We start from the raw sequence: 12609 nt of genomic DNA, 5'->3' as shown, positions 1-12609 counted from the left end.
CATTTTCGTTTTCATATTTTCCTGGGTCGGTACGTATCTATATGAACAAGCTTTGCTATTGGCTGATGATAACAATAAAACACAATGAACTATAGAAAATGATTTCTGAAAGAACGAATCATAAACACTGTTCAAAAAACTCGTTCAACTTGCCTATGATAATAAACTGAACTGAAACGAGGACAAAAGATGAGGTGTCATATTGTTAATTGGCAATTTAATATCCACATAAACGTATAATTTTAAACGCTACATAACTAGAGTTTAACACTACCTAAATGAAGTTTATTGCGGCAACATAACCGCTTGACCGGATTTTAGCGACTGTTCGCAGGCTTCGACAATCTCGCAAGCGAGTAATGTCGACTCCTTGGTAATAGCCGGTGGACATTTTCCTTGGATGACATCAAGGAAATGATCCAGAGACTTGACGTACGATTCTGAATAGCGACCTGGAAACGAGTGATAAATTCGGCCAGTCGAGGATCCGTCTTTGCCGGAGAATTCGACATTAGATGGCTTGTAATTGGGCTGGATCAACATGCCTTTGTCACCAAATACCTCAAAGCGTTGATCGTAACCGAAGACGGCACGCCTGGATATATCAACCAGCCCTATCCCTCCGCTTGGGAACTTCAAGACAATCGCTAAGGTATCCACGTCATTCATCGCTCTAATTTCGTCGATGAAGCAATGAGCCGTCGTATATACGCTCAGCGGTCTCTCTCCAAAGATCCACGCCAGCACGTCGAGATCGTGCACTGCGCAGTCGTGGTAGATGCCGTTTGTTCGTCTCAGGAATTCCATGGGTGGCAGAGGTGAATCACGACTTGTGAGTTTGGCCATTTGCACTTGCCCCACCTCACCAGACTTAGTTCGGTCGTATATCTCCCGGACTCCGGGGTCAAAACGCCGGTTGAAACTGCATATTAAAGGTAGATTTCTCTTCTTCGCCTCGTCATAACATTTGGCTAGAAAAGACGATGAATTTAAGGCGCTGTTACACTATGCAACTTTCCTTGCAACTTGCAATCCAATTCTAATTTTGAGGGGTGTTAATTTGCAAAGAGTGTACAAAATGCTAAGAAAACGTCATCAATCAAAGGAATTGTTTGCATTTGACAACTTTGGATGCCTCACAAGTGGAATTGCAATCGAATTGCAAGGAAAGTTGCATAGTGTAACAACGCCTTTAGTGATTTAGACAGCGTTTAATAGACATGCACCTCCCGAATTTGTTCTCGGGCAATGAAAACCTTAAACCTTCCCACTAACAATAGATTTCATTGCCCGCTTCGTTTCCAAGCTATTTTTTTGCGTGCACTCAAGCAAGCAAATTCGGGAAGTGTCAAGAGTCTATTGCTATTTACTTAGTGTTTCATTCAAATCACTGTGTTCAAATCTAGAGGCTTACGTGTATGACGATGACATATCTCTGTCGCGTGTTGTGACAGCTTATACTGTATCGATTGCGAAATATTTAGGCAATGTCCGCAATGATGATTGTAGCTTCACTAGCTTGTCTGAGAAACTCTGAGCTCTTACGGACCTGCGCTTTTAACCTCGCATAGATCTTGCCTGATCGATCTTATACCAAGCGAAATCTGAACAGGTCGATAGAGAAATACGGTTTCTGTGCAACAGTGAGTAACTAAATCCCCCACAAATAACCTAAAGTCCTAATTCCACGGGCTAAATTTTCAAGAGATATGCGAAATATTTCGCCTGCTTCTTTTGAATGTGAGCAATGGAACAGAATTAATCAATTCAAGCGGTCGAAATTCAAAAGAAACAGGCGAAATATTCCGCATTTCGCCGAGAAAAAGCGCCCGTGGAATTCGGCCCTATTCTGCCCTAAGTTCTCTGTGTCTGTGTCGTATTTGTGAATAGTAAACTTGCTTGACATTAGATCATTTCATACCAATTTTTTCTACGCTGTTTGCCAAAGGCTTCTCACAAAACACAGCTTTGTTCGCCCCTAAACTGGCGAGCACCAACTCTTCGTGGCTTTGCGTCGGAGTTGCAATAACACAGGCATGAAGTGAGTCATCACTAAGAACGCTCTTGTATTCGCTGGCGTGAATAATTTTGGTATTTAATCCATATTCGGACACGAACGTCTCTGCCTCGCTTGTGTATTCCTCGACCAAGTACCTCAAGTCAACGCGCACGTTATTAAAGAGGTTTTTAAAGTGAATTTTTCCAGCCCGACCAAGGCCAAACAATGCGACATTAATGCGAGAATCCATGGCGATGATGCATGCGGCTGATAGTAATACACGAATTTAATCCTCTTGAGATCAGGTCAGGTCTTAATAGATTAGGTTTATGATTGTTTAAGATTAACTCTAAACCTTAACCTTGTAAAGAGTGTTTAAAATGCTAAGAAAACCAGTGCTTCCACTTTCAAATTTGAAATCAAGCATATATCCATGCTTGCAAAGTTACATAGGACCAGGGCCGTCCTCAGGATATTTTACAGGGGGGGTGTAAGGTAATCTAAACCGACTGATCGACGGACTTGTACCGACTACACTCTGGATGAAACTTTGTCAAGTTTATATTGGATCGGTCTATAGTGTCAACAGTATGTTTGTCTGCCGACTAAAATAGCAATTTTACCGACTAAACCTCAGAATAAACTTTCTGGGGGTGTGTGACACTCCCCTAAACCCCCCCGTAGCTCCGGGCATGCTGATAGGACAAGCATTTGACCATTAAAACAGCGTGGTTATCCATGTCAAAATATTTAACTTCATAACCAAAGCATGGCTATATTGTTAAATGTTTGTATATGAGCACATAACATACTTGCAACTTTACATAGGACAAGCAATTGACCATTAAAACAGCGTGGTTATCCATGTCAAAATATTTAACATCATAACCAAAGCATGGTCATATTGTTAAATGTTTTTATATCAGTATATGAGCACAAAACATACTTGAAACTTTACATAGGACAAGCAATTGACCATTAAAACAGCGTGGTTATCCATGTCAAAATATTTGACATCATAACCAAAGCATGGTCATATTGTTTAATGCTTGTATATGATTACAAAACATGCTTGAAACTTTACATATATAGGACCAGAATTAGACCGTTAAAACAGCGTGGTTTACTTGATTCAAGTATACTCGATTTTTGAACAAGTGTACTTGTCATAGAAAAAATTGTCCGGCAAAGTTGGGCGTACAGATGAACAATTAAAACTTGTCACATAAAACTTGTCATAGAAAACGTGCTCGTCTGTAAGGGGCCTAAAACAGCGTGATGATGCATGTCAAAATATTTGACATCATAACCATAAATTAGGATACAGCTTCTTGCGCCAAATTCAAAGAGCCGTTAACATCACTACGGCCATTTGGAAGAATACCGCTTAGGTAAAAATGTACTACTGTAACCCCCCTCTTATATTACAAGCGTAAAAATTGAAACCTGTCTATAAACGCTAATCACAGGTTAGTCGCAATAACTTCGTAGCAAAGCTGGCCAAATCTGGAAAATCGACACTAATGATGTCGTCTTTGTTGGTAACAATTTTCTCGAGTTCGCCCCTAAATTTCTTCACCTCCTCCTCTTTTCCCGCGGCAACGCCAACAATTTTAATATCACGTGACTTCATTGCGTCAGCCATCTGGTGAGCAAGCTTTAGGTCATGCGCATTACCGTCTGTGAACAGAATCAAAATGTCATCGACCAAAGGTCGGTCGTTGCCATATTTGTTGAAGACCTGAAAAACATTTCAATATAATCACCGCGCTGGAAATTGCTGCATGTTTGACGATGTCTTCAGTTGAAATGACAACTAAATTTATGAACTTCAATTGGAACAAATGAGAGGCATTTATCTAAATTCTAATCGTAAACATAAGACCTAAATCCTGGTTGAATGTAAATCTTGATTAAGTCAGAAACATCCAGTCTTATTGGAATAAACTAAATTGCTCTCCGCCTAAAAATGTCATTCAAATTCAAGTTTTCTCTCAAAATTCTTCAAAAAACTAACCTCTGTGCTGACCCTACTCAGCGCGTCCCCAGTCCTCGTTTGGCGTCCAGCGTGATACGTCATGGATTGTATGACGTCAATGATCTCCTCCGTGGAGTGCTTGTCGAGCCTTAAATTTTTTTCAGTTCTTTTTGCCTCGCTGTATTGCATCATTCCAATATGCAGGTTATCATTCTGCCTGGTCAGCAGAATGACGAGGTCTTGGAGAAGTTTTCGCACATTTCTGAAGTTCGTGTGCTTGATGCTGGCTGATCCGTCAATTACGAAGTAGATGTCATGTGGGCGACCATCGCATTGAAAAGAAGCTGGTGGGTCTGAAATAATCAAAATATTTTGGCATTATAAATAAACAATTCTCCCAAGAGCTTGGGTGACTCTATCAGTTCTACGCTGTTCTTCCTAGAGGTCCAGTAAGGATCATCTCTTATTAATCCAGTGTTACTACAGGAGGAAACCTAAACTAAACTAACTTCATTTGTACTGGATAACTCTATCAGTTCTAAACTGTTCTTCCTAGAGGTCCAGTAAGGATCATCTCTTATTGATCCAGTGTTACTACAAGAGGAAACCTAAACTAAACTAACTTTATTTATACTGGATAGCTCTATCAGTTCAAAACTGTTCTTCCTGGAGTTCCAGCAAGGATCATCTCTTATTGATCCAGTGTTACTACTGGAGGAAACCTAAACTAAACTAACTTTATTTATACTGGATAGCTCTATCAGTTCTAAACTGTTCTTCCTAGAGGTCCAGTAAGGATCATCTCTTATTGATCCAGTGTTACTACAGGAGGAAACCCAAACGAAACTAACTTTATTTATACTGGATAGCTCTATCAGTTCTAACTGTTTCCTCTGAGTGAAAATTGTTCCTTAAATATAAAGCACAAATAATCCCAGGAAGTCCTTCATTGTATAAGAGAGTTCTTCATCGCACTTACAATTCTTCCTGTAGTAAAACTCAGAGCATATGGGCTCCCAAATGAAATCAAACAGCTCGCGAAAATGGGATGGAGGCGACAGTGTTGATGTAAACAAATATGTAACATTCACAATCTCGTTCCACTTTTGATCAACTAAGTATCGCAAATCGCCGAAGGAGATGACGATGATTTTGATATATCTTGCCTTGAGCAAATCAATCTCAGACACGACCTTGGCTTGGTCGCTAGCAAAGCCGTTTGTCAACAAAATGATGATACCTTGAACTTCGTGCCGGTCATGTTTTGTGTTGAACTCGTAGAACTACAGCAACGAAAAGCAGTACATCAGTACCTGGTGTTTATAGATTGATGGAAGCATCTCCCTTTTAGATTCACGTTGTCATTTCAACGTCCCAGACGTGTTCAATGAAATATCTCATCGAAAAGCATCTCCTTACGGACCTTACCATTTTGATATAGATATATTTAGCTTAGCTAGGATGAAACACATAGTATCTCGACGTACGCTCATCTTGCAACGGAAAATACTCGTTCGGTATAGCACTGTTTGTGATTGTTCAATAAAATACCCGAAGAAACAGCTATTTTAGTAAATGAAAGGAATGAAAGGATAAAACTACTCATGTGTATAGAAAAGGAAAGCGTTTAAAAGATTTCTAACCGTTTTTCCAACTTCTACAAGCGCTTCCCCTGTGAATCTTTTTGAATGACCTTGCAGTTCCATTTTATCCAAATCATTCTCGAGGTCATTTCTATCCTTGTACTTTGTGATATCTCTAACCATTCTGGCCGTGTTTTTATCGCTGAACTGCATCACACCCGTCATGAATGATTCATCAATCTGATTGAAACGTGCAATGGAGTAGCTGATAAACTGTTTGGCCTTTTCTAATTCAGACTCGGTGACGTTCGCCGTGGTGTCGACCATGTAGAGGATGTCCCTCGGTTGTGTGGTGGTACACGCTTCAGGCGGGGGTCGCTTTGTAGGACGGGTGGTTGGTCTTGTTGTCTCGACGGTCGTTGGACGTGTTGAAGTCGGAAGGGTTATGACCTTATTAGGGGCTTGGATTTCTATTGAATTTAAGTCAAGCACAATTAGCAACAGATGTAACAAATCTCGAAACAATTTAAAATATAACAATTTAAAATGTAACAATTTAAAATGCAACAAATTTCGACGTATAATCTCGAACAAGACTACTGAAAAACAGTGTCCGCAAATTGTTATCACAATGCAAGTCAGCTATTGAAGATATTGTGTTTTTGATCAAAATTCGTTGTTCTTATTATTTTATTAATTTCGTGTAAAATGAACATCTGCAGTCATCAAACTTTTCCCAGTCATTTATTGATTTGGACACGCACTATACGCACAATATGCTAATGATATTCACAATATACCTGGCTCTCGAGTCACTGGCACCAATGTACAAATTTTGTTCAGAATGTGATTACCGACTTGGTCAAGATAATCAAAATTCGACCTAAGCATGTCTTGCAAGCTCGAAGCCATCAGCTCGATCTGATCTTCAAACAATTCCGTTTCGGTTCCAACCGCGGCAGCGATTATCCGCACTCCGCGAACTTTCAGTTTTTCCGAATATTCGCTAGCGACCGCTGCGTCTTTCATTCGGCCGTTCATAAGGATCACCAGGGTGTCGCCAACCTCCGGACGATCTCCGTCAGAGCCCGTAAATACCTGAAAGAGTGTTGATCAGAAACAAGTTGAAACAAAATTGATGGTAAACATCATTAGAAAACATGCATGATCAGATTTGAAAGCGACAAACTACGAAGTCATTTGCTTTCATTGGAAAAAATAAGTTCACTTTAAGCCATGAAAAAGTGGCTTATGTTACTGTTGATTATATTATGGTACTCACCGAAGTATAGACTTTCTTCAGTGCTTCTCCAACGTATCTATCTGGTTTGTTGTAAAACGGCATATCCTTGAGTAAATATTCAATATCAAGCGGATTTTGCGAGGACTCAAAACTAAATATTACTTTTGTTCTCTCCTTGTTGCTAACTTCTATTACTCCAAGACGTATCTTCCTAGAATCCAGATCAACTTTTCTCACGAACCTTGCTAAGAATTCCACTTGTCTTTTGAAATTTTCCGGCCCTACACTAGCGCCGCCATCAATAAGGAAGAAAATATCGCGTTCGTTGCACTCTAAAAGAGGCAAGACGTGTAATATACTGTTTAGAGTATTGGTGTCTTCAAATAAGAGAATGCCTTAAAACAAGATTACCTTCAACTCGCATTTTAACAGGTGGACCAGCTGGGATTCTATCAGAGGTCGTAGGAGCATTAGTTGGTGTTGTTGTTGGTTCTGGTGTTGTTGTTGGTTCAGGTGTTGTTGTTGGTTCAGGTGTTGTTGTTGGTTCAGGTGTTGTTGTTGGTTCAGTGTTGTTGTTGGTTCAGGTGTTGTTGTTGGTTCAGGTGTTGTTGTTAGTTCAGGTGTTGTTGTTGGTTCAGGTGTTGTTGTTGGTTCAGGTGTTGTTGTTGGTTTAGGTGTTGTTGTTGGTTCAGGTGTTGTTGTTGGTTCAGGTGTTGTTGTTGGTTCAGGTGTTGTTGTTGGTTCAGGTGTTGTTGTTGGTTCTGGTGTCGTTGTTGGTTCAGGTGTTGTTGTTGGTTCAGATGTTGTTGTTGGTTCAGGTGTTGTTGTTGGTTCAGGTGTTGTTGTTGGTTCAGGTGTTGTTGTTGGTTCTGGTGTTGTTGTTGGTTCAGGTGTTGTGGTTGGTTCAGGTGTTGTTGTTGGTTCTGGTGTTGTTGTTGGTTCAGGTGTTGTTGTTGGTTCTGGTGTTGTTGTTGGTTCAGGTGTTGTTGTTGGTTCAGGTGTTGTTGTTGCTTCAGGTGTTGTTGTTGGTTCTGGTGTTGTTGTTGGTTCTGGTGTTGTTGTTGGTTCTGGTGTTGTTGTTGGTTCTGGTGTTGTTGTTGGTTCAGGTGTTGTTGTCGGTTCTGGTGTTGTTGTTGGTTCTGGTGTTGTTGTGGGTTCAGGTGTTGTTGTTGGTTCAGGTGTTGTTGTTAGTTCAGGTGTTGTTGTTGGTTTCTGTGTAGGTTCCGTTTCATGAGCTATGCAAAGCTTGTTCAACAAACTTCTAGAAGTTCGAGGCAAATTTTCAAAGGACGTTGTCAATAAATCTCCTGGACTTGTGGCTAGTCTTCGTAGTTCTATCATTCTCGCCTGTGTCATTTTTCCAATTCCAATAGGTATAATTCTGATGTTCCTTGCTTTCAAAAAAGAAGCCTCAAACTGTGCTTTTATAATATCACTGGATGGACCAAAATTAAGTAAAATTACAACGTCCTTAACGTTTCGTCGATCACCATTGCGTCCCGTGAATACCTATTGGAAAAGAAACAGTTTAACCGTGAAAAGGAATAACTCGTGCAAAGTCCAAAAAGAAGTTACGCTACACTCTTGGACTGAGATAGAAGAGTGAAATATTAGTGATATGACAATTGTCACGAACCGAGCCTTCGACAGCTTGTAGTGCCTGTCCAGTATATCTGCCTTCACCTTCCTGATAGTACAGCGAACGTATCCTTTCCACAAGGGAGCTTTTGAATTGTAAGTCTTGAAACATAATTTCCAAAGATGCTAAGTGAGGTAAGCTAAATTGTAGCAGACCAATGTGGCTCTGTGACGGGCTGACATTCGAGTCGTTTACAAAATTTGTCAAAAACTCTTTAACTTTGGCAAAATCAACATTGTCCGCGACCGAACCGTCTACCATTAGGAAGATATCATAGGACTCACCGCCACAGCTTTCTAAAAGGAAATCACAGTAGTTATAGACTATACTCACTATAGTAAACATCATAATTACGCGTGTTCATTTATAAATTGGGAATCACCTACTTGTTGTCGCAAATGCTTCTGTAGTTGATCGTTTAGTCGTCAGGGCCTTGGTGGTTGTAAGAGCTTCTGTAGTTGTCAGAATTCTGGTTGTTGTCGGAGCTTCGGTGGTTGTTGTTATTTCAGTGGTTGTCGGAGTTTCTGTGGTCGTTGATGCTTCGGTAGTCGTCGGTATCTCGGTGGTTGTCGGAGCTTCAGTGGTCGTTAATGTTTTAGTAGTCGTCGGTATTTCGGTGGTTGTCGTAGCTTTAGTGGTCGTTAATGCTTCGGTAGTCGTTCGCATTTCAGTGGTTGTTGGAGCTTCAGTGGTCGTTGTTACTTCGGTAGTTGTTGGAGTTTCTGTGGTCGTTAATGCTTCGGTAGTCGTCGGTATCTCGGTGGGCGTCGGAGCTTCAGTGGTCGTGAATGCTTCGGTAGTCGTTGGTAATTCGGTGGTTGTCGCTGGGCGAGTTGATACGGTAGGCGTCTCTAACGCCAGACAAATTTCATTTGCAACATCCAGGGCAGTCTTCTTAGCCACATCTTGTGTAAGGTTCGCAAAAGTGAAAGTATATACATTTCGTGGACCAGAGGCCATTTCTTCAAGATCTTTAATAAAGCGAGAAAGATAAGGCCCTATTCCGACCCCGATAATTCGGATACCATTCTTCTTCAAGGTCCCGGCGTAATTTTTCGCTTCGTAACTGTCGTGTGCCTGACCGTCTGTGAATATGATTATCAGATCGTTCGCATTCGGTCGGTGATAACCTTTTCCAGAGGATACCTGATTTAAAGGCAACGTTTGTAAAAGGACGGATTTTGACACAAATTTCTATTCTAGGAACTGAGCTGATTACTAACTGCTGGATGGATAAAAGTTTGTCTGGTTGCACGAAGCCTGGATGACGCTATATATACACTGGATGGTGATTTTTTCAACCATTGCAAAAATGCTTGAAAAGCAATAAAGTTGCAGCTTTGGAGCTGATAATTATTAAATAGGATCCCAATTTAAGAATCCCAAGGTTTATTTAAGGTTAACCCCCCCCCCCCCCTTCAACGATTCCTCTATTTCACGTCTGAAGCAAGTCTTACCGAGTCGAGGACTATCTTTAAAGCTTGACCAGTAAACGTTTTCTGACCGCTGTGATAGCGCATGTCGCTGATTCGTTTCAATATGGCTGACTTCTCCTGTCTGTCTTTGAAGTCAAATTCGACACTCGTGAGCTGTTCTTCGCTGAACTGAATGAGGCCGATGTGGTTCGTGTCATTACCAACTTGTACATAACTAATGAAGTTGATGAGGAAATTTTTGAGCTTTTTAAAATTGCTTGGTGTGATGCTTAGAGATCCATCGACGATGAAATAGATATCGTGAAATCTTTCGTAATTGCATTCAACTAAAGAAGAAGGCATGGCGAATGTTTTGAATACATTGAAAATTGACAAGAGAACACGATAAACAGCAATGGCAACCCCCTGTATTTAGCTGAATCGGCATTTACCTGATGAAATATCACGCTTTCTGCGTGGCAGCCCGTTGACAACATGAGCATTCAACGAAGCAAAAACTACGAACATTATATATACCAGAGCCGCCATTATGTGAGAACCTTCAAAGAAAAATGATCACAAATTAATTCGATCAATACAGAACGGGAAATGGCTAAATATATATGATTGTTTGTTTGTAAAACCGAGTAAAGCCATGCCACAGGAATGTGCGTTGCTATACCTAGAGTTTGTCTCTCGAAATTTATCCACTGGATGACAGTAAAGGTGGCTAGCCCCGAAGATGCAATTTGCACTAAGGTGCAAATGTAACATTATCGATTCACGCGACGATTTAAAGGCAAGGGCAGGCTGCACCTATTGACCAGCCAGCACTTTTAAATAAACATGATGCGTTACTAAAAACCATATTGAATAACTATTATAAGCAGATCCAGTATAAATTAGGAGGTTTTGGTGACCCATCCATTATACTGACAGCTCAGAGCTGGCTAGGCGCATGTGCGGTGATTGGGTTCCAGACATCCTTAACGTCATATTGGGCTTTCTCTGTATACTAACGAGTGACAGTCTTGTCTGAAAGTCTCGTGTCCTAATGATACCTCAGTGGGACGCCACAGCATGTCGAAGCACATTGAAGATTATCTCGCTGGACTACTTGAGAACTACATCAGGCTTATTATTATTAATCAAGAGCTCAAATACCAAGCATAAAATGTGTTGCAGATTCCGAGAAATCAACTACCGAAATCTATCGCTTTGGTAAAAGATGCGAGGCTATTGCCTTCTAACAAAGGTCGGAGTGATAAAAGATTGCATTTAGAAAAGTGTTTATGAACACGTTTGAAGGTTGAGCAATGCATTGCAGATGTTTTTTAACCTGTGATTTATCCACATCAACTGGACTCTAGCCAATTGTTGACTAGTTTGTTTGGTTGGTTGAGCCACTCAATTCGTCCCATAATCCTATTGTAATCGCTTACATCATCCGTATTTTATATCTATGATATATCTATCGATTCAAAACACCATATAGAAGTTGTTACGCGCGACATTTAAGTACTCGATTCCCAACATTGAAACAACCACTTATTTTTATTTCATCGTAGGACTTCCAATCTTCTAATCGTATTACAAAGCAACGATGATAGTTTGTTTATTGGTAAAATCTTGACTTTAAAACTAAGAGGATCGTAAGGATTGAATTTCAAGCAACGTGCACATTTGAAACGCATTAGCTAACTAACGTATGGCATGAGGTCACGAATTTCATCGCTTTGTGAACAGGCAAGTTTATGTATCTTCCCTTCCAGTAGATTCGGAGCAAGGCAGGCATTTATCAAGAGGAGAAATATCACGCGGGAACCCAGAGAACATTTAATCGCACCGTTTGTGAACACGTACGAAATGTTGCGTCGTTTGAACCACACTACACTGCGTGTGTTTAAAAAAAATTTCACGGCAAAAATCCGCGTCACTTTTCGTACGAACGAAAGCTAAACGCGTACAATTTGTCACGCGAAGCTGAAGGAAATAAAACAGAGGGCAGCCCAAACTTGAATGAAGAATTGTTCTTGATAGTTACATAATGCGATATATTCACTACATAATCTGATATATCGAAGTTAATCGCATGCATCGTATCATGAAGGTAAGCAAATGTTTATATTCACCGCAGATAAAATTATTTTAAGCTGAAGTTAGAGTTTTATGCGTGGCATAACAAAGAAACCCGTTACCCACCTTTAAAACAACCCACTTTTAAAGCAGCTTCTGTTTCCTCTCCGTACAATTGTGTTTTTGGGAAGCTATTCTTCGATAGATTGAGCTACCATCGACTGCAAACGTTTAATACTGACTTATGCCGTCTGACCAATGTGTATCCTTCTTTACTCTGACCAATTTTGGATACCTCTTTCAACACTCTGGATTGAGAGATTTATTTTGAAACATAATTAAACATCTGAAGTACTTTTAAAGAACATGATGACGTTCTAGGGCTACGATTAACGGCTATCACATAACTAGAAAAAGTGGAAGATGACAGGCTTTAATATTCGACTCTAGTTCTTTTTCATCTTTCCAAGGTCATGCTAGTAATCTTGTTGTTCCACCACTTCGGATTGGGAAAAGATTGTCCCGAGTACATGGATGAATAACCATGTTTTCGCAACGGGGAAAACAAGATACGAGTCATTCAGGCGAGAGTGCATCAACTGATATTTTTTAAAATCAAACTTGGGAAAAAGACAGTTGCCTATATCGCTTCTAATCGACGAAAACGGCAATCGAA

General features: G+C 40.4%; 2 protein-coding genes across 2 annotated transcripts; both read right to left on the bottom strand.

Moving 5' to 3' along the window:
- Positions 1–36: 36 nt before the first annotated feature.
- On the bottom strand, positions 37–2426 carry LOC114527680 (inositol 2-dehydrogenase-like). The gene is made up of 3 exons (XM_028549387.1): positions 2405–2426; positions 1922–2266; positions 37–971 (listed from the first exon to the last, which is right to left on the bottom strand). Exons 1-3 carry the CDS (start codon positions 2424–2426, stop codon positions 286–288), a joined length of 1053 nt encoding a protein of 350 aa, XP_028405188.1. The 3' UTR covers positions 37–285.
- Positions 2427–6349: 3923 nt separating this feature from the next.
- LOC114527679 (cartilage matrix protein-like) lies at positions 6350–7290 on the bottom strand. Its single transcript, XM_028549386.1, has 3 exons — positions 7215–7290; positions 6843–7135; positions 6350–6658 (listed from the first exon to the last, which is right to left on the bottom strand). The coding sequence occupies exons 1-3, from the start codon at positions 7225–7227 to the stop codon at positions 6350–6352; spliced, it is 615 nt and encodes a 204-aa protein (XP_028405187.1). The 5' UTR covers positions 7228–7290.
- Positions 7291–12609: the final 5319 nt, after the last annotated feature.

The sequence above is a fragment of the Dendronephthya gigantea genome, unplaced genomic scaffold (assembly GCF_004324835.1).
Source record: "Dendronephthya gigantea isolate DGI-Jeju-01 unplaced genomic scaffold, DenGig_1.0 000045F, whole genome shotgun sequence".
NCBI lineage: Eukaryota > Metazoa > Cnidaria > Anthozoa > Malacalcyonacea > Nephtheidae > Dendronephthya > Dendronephthya gigantea.
The sequence above is the reverse complement of the archived record's forward strand: the minus strand, read 5'-3'. Positions and strand labels throughout refer to the sequence as shown.

Bases quoted from the DNA above. Each gene is read 5' to 3' on its own strand.
- LOC114527680 (XM_028549387.1), bottom strand. From the start codon at position 2,426: ATGCTTGATTTCAAATTTGAAA. The intron at 2,267-2,404 runs GTGGAAGCACTG...TATTACTATCAG, and splicing joins GCTTGATTTCAAATTTGAAA to CCGCATGCATCATCGCCATG. The intron at 972-1,921 runs GTATGAAATGAT...CGTCTTTTCTAG, and splicing joins AAACAGCGTAGAAAAAATTG to CCAAATGTTATGACGAGGCG.
- LOC114527679 (XM_028549386.1), bottom strand. The intron at 6,659-6,842 runs GTGAGTACCATA...ACACTCTTTCAG, and splicing joins TGAAGAAAGTCTATACTTCG to GTATTTACGGGCTCTGACGG.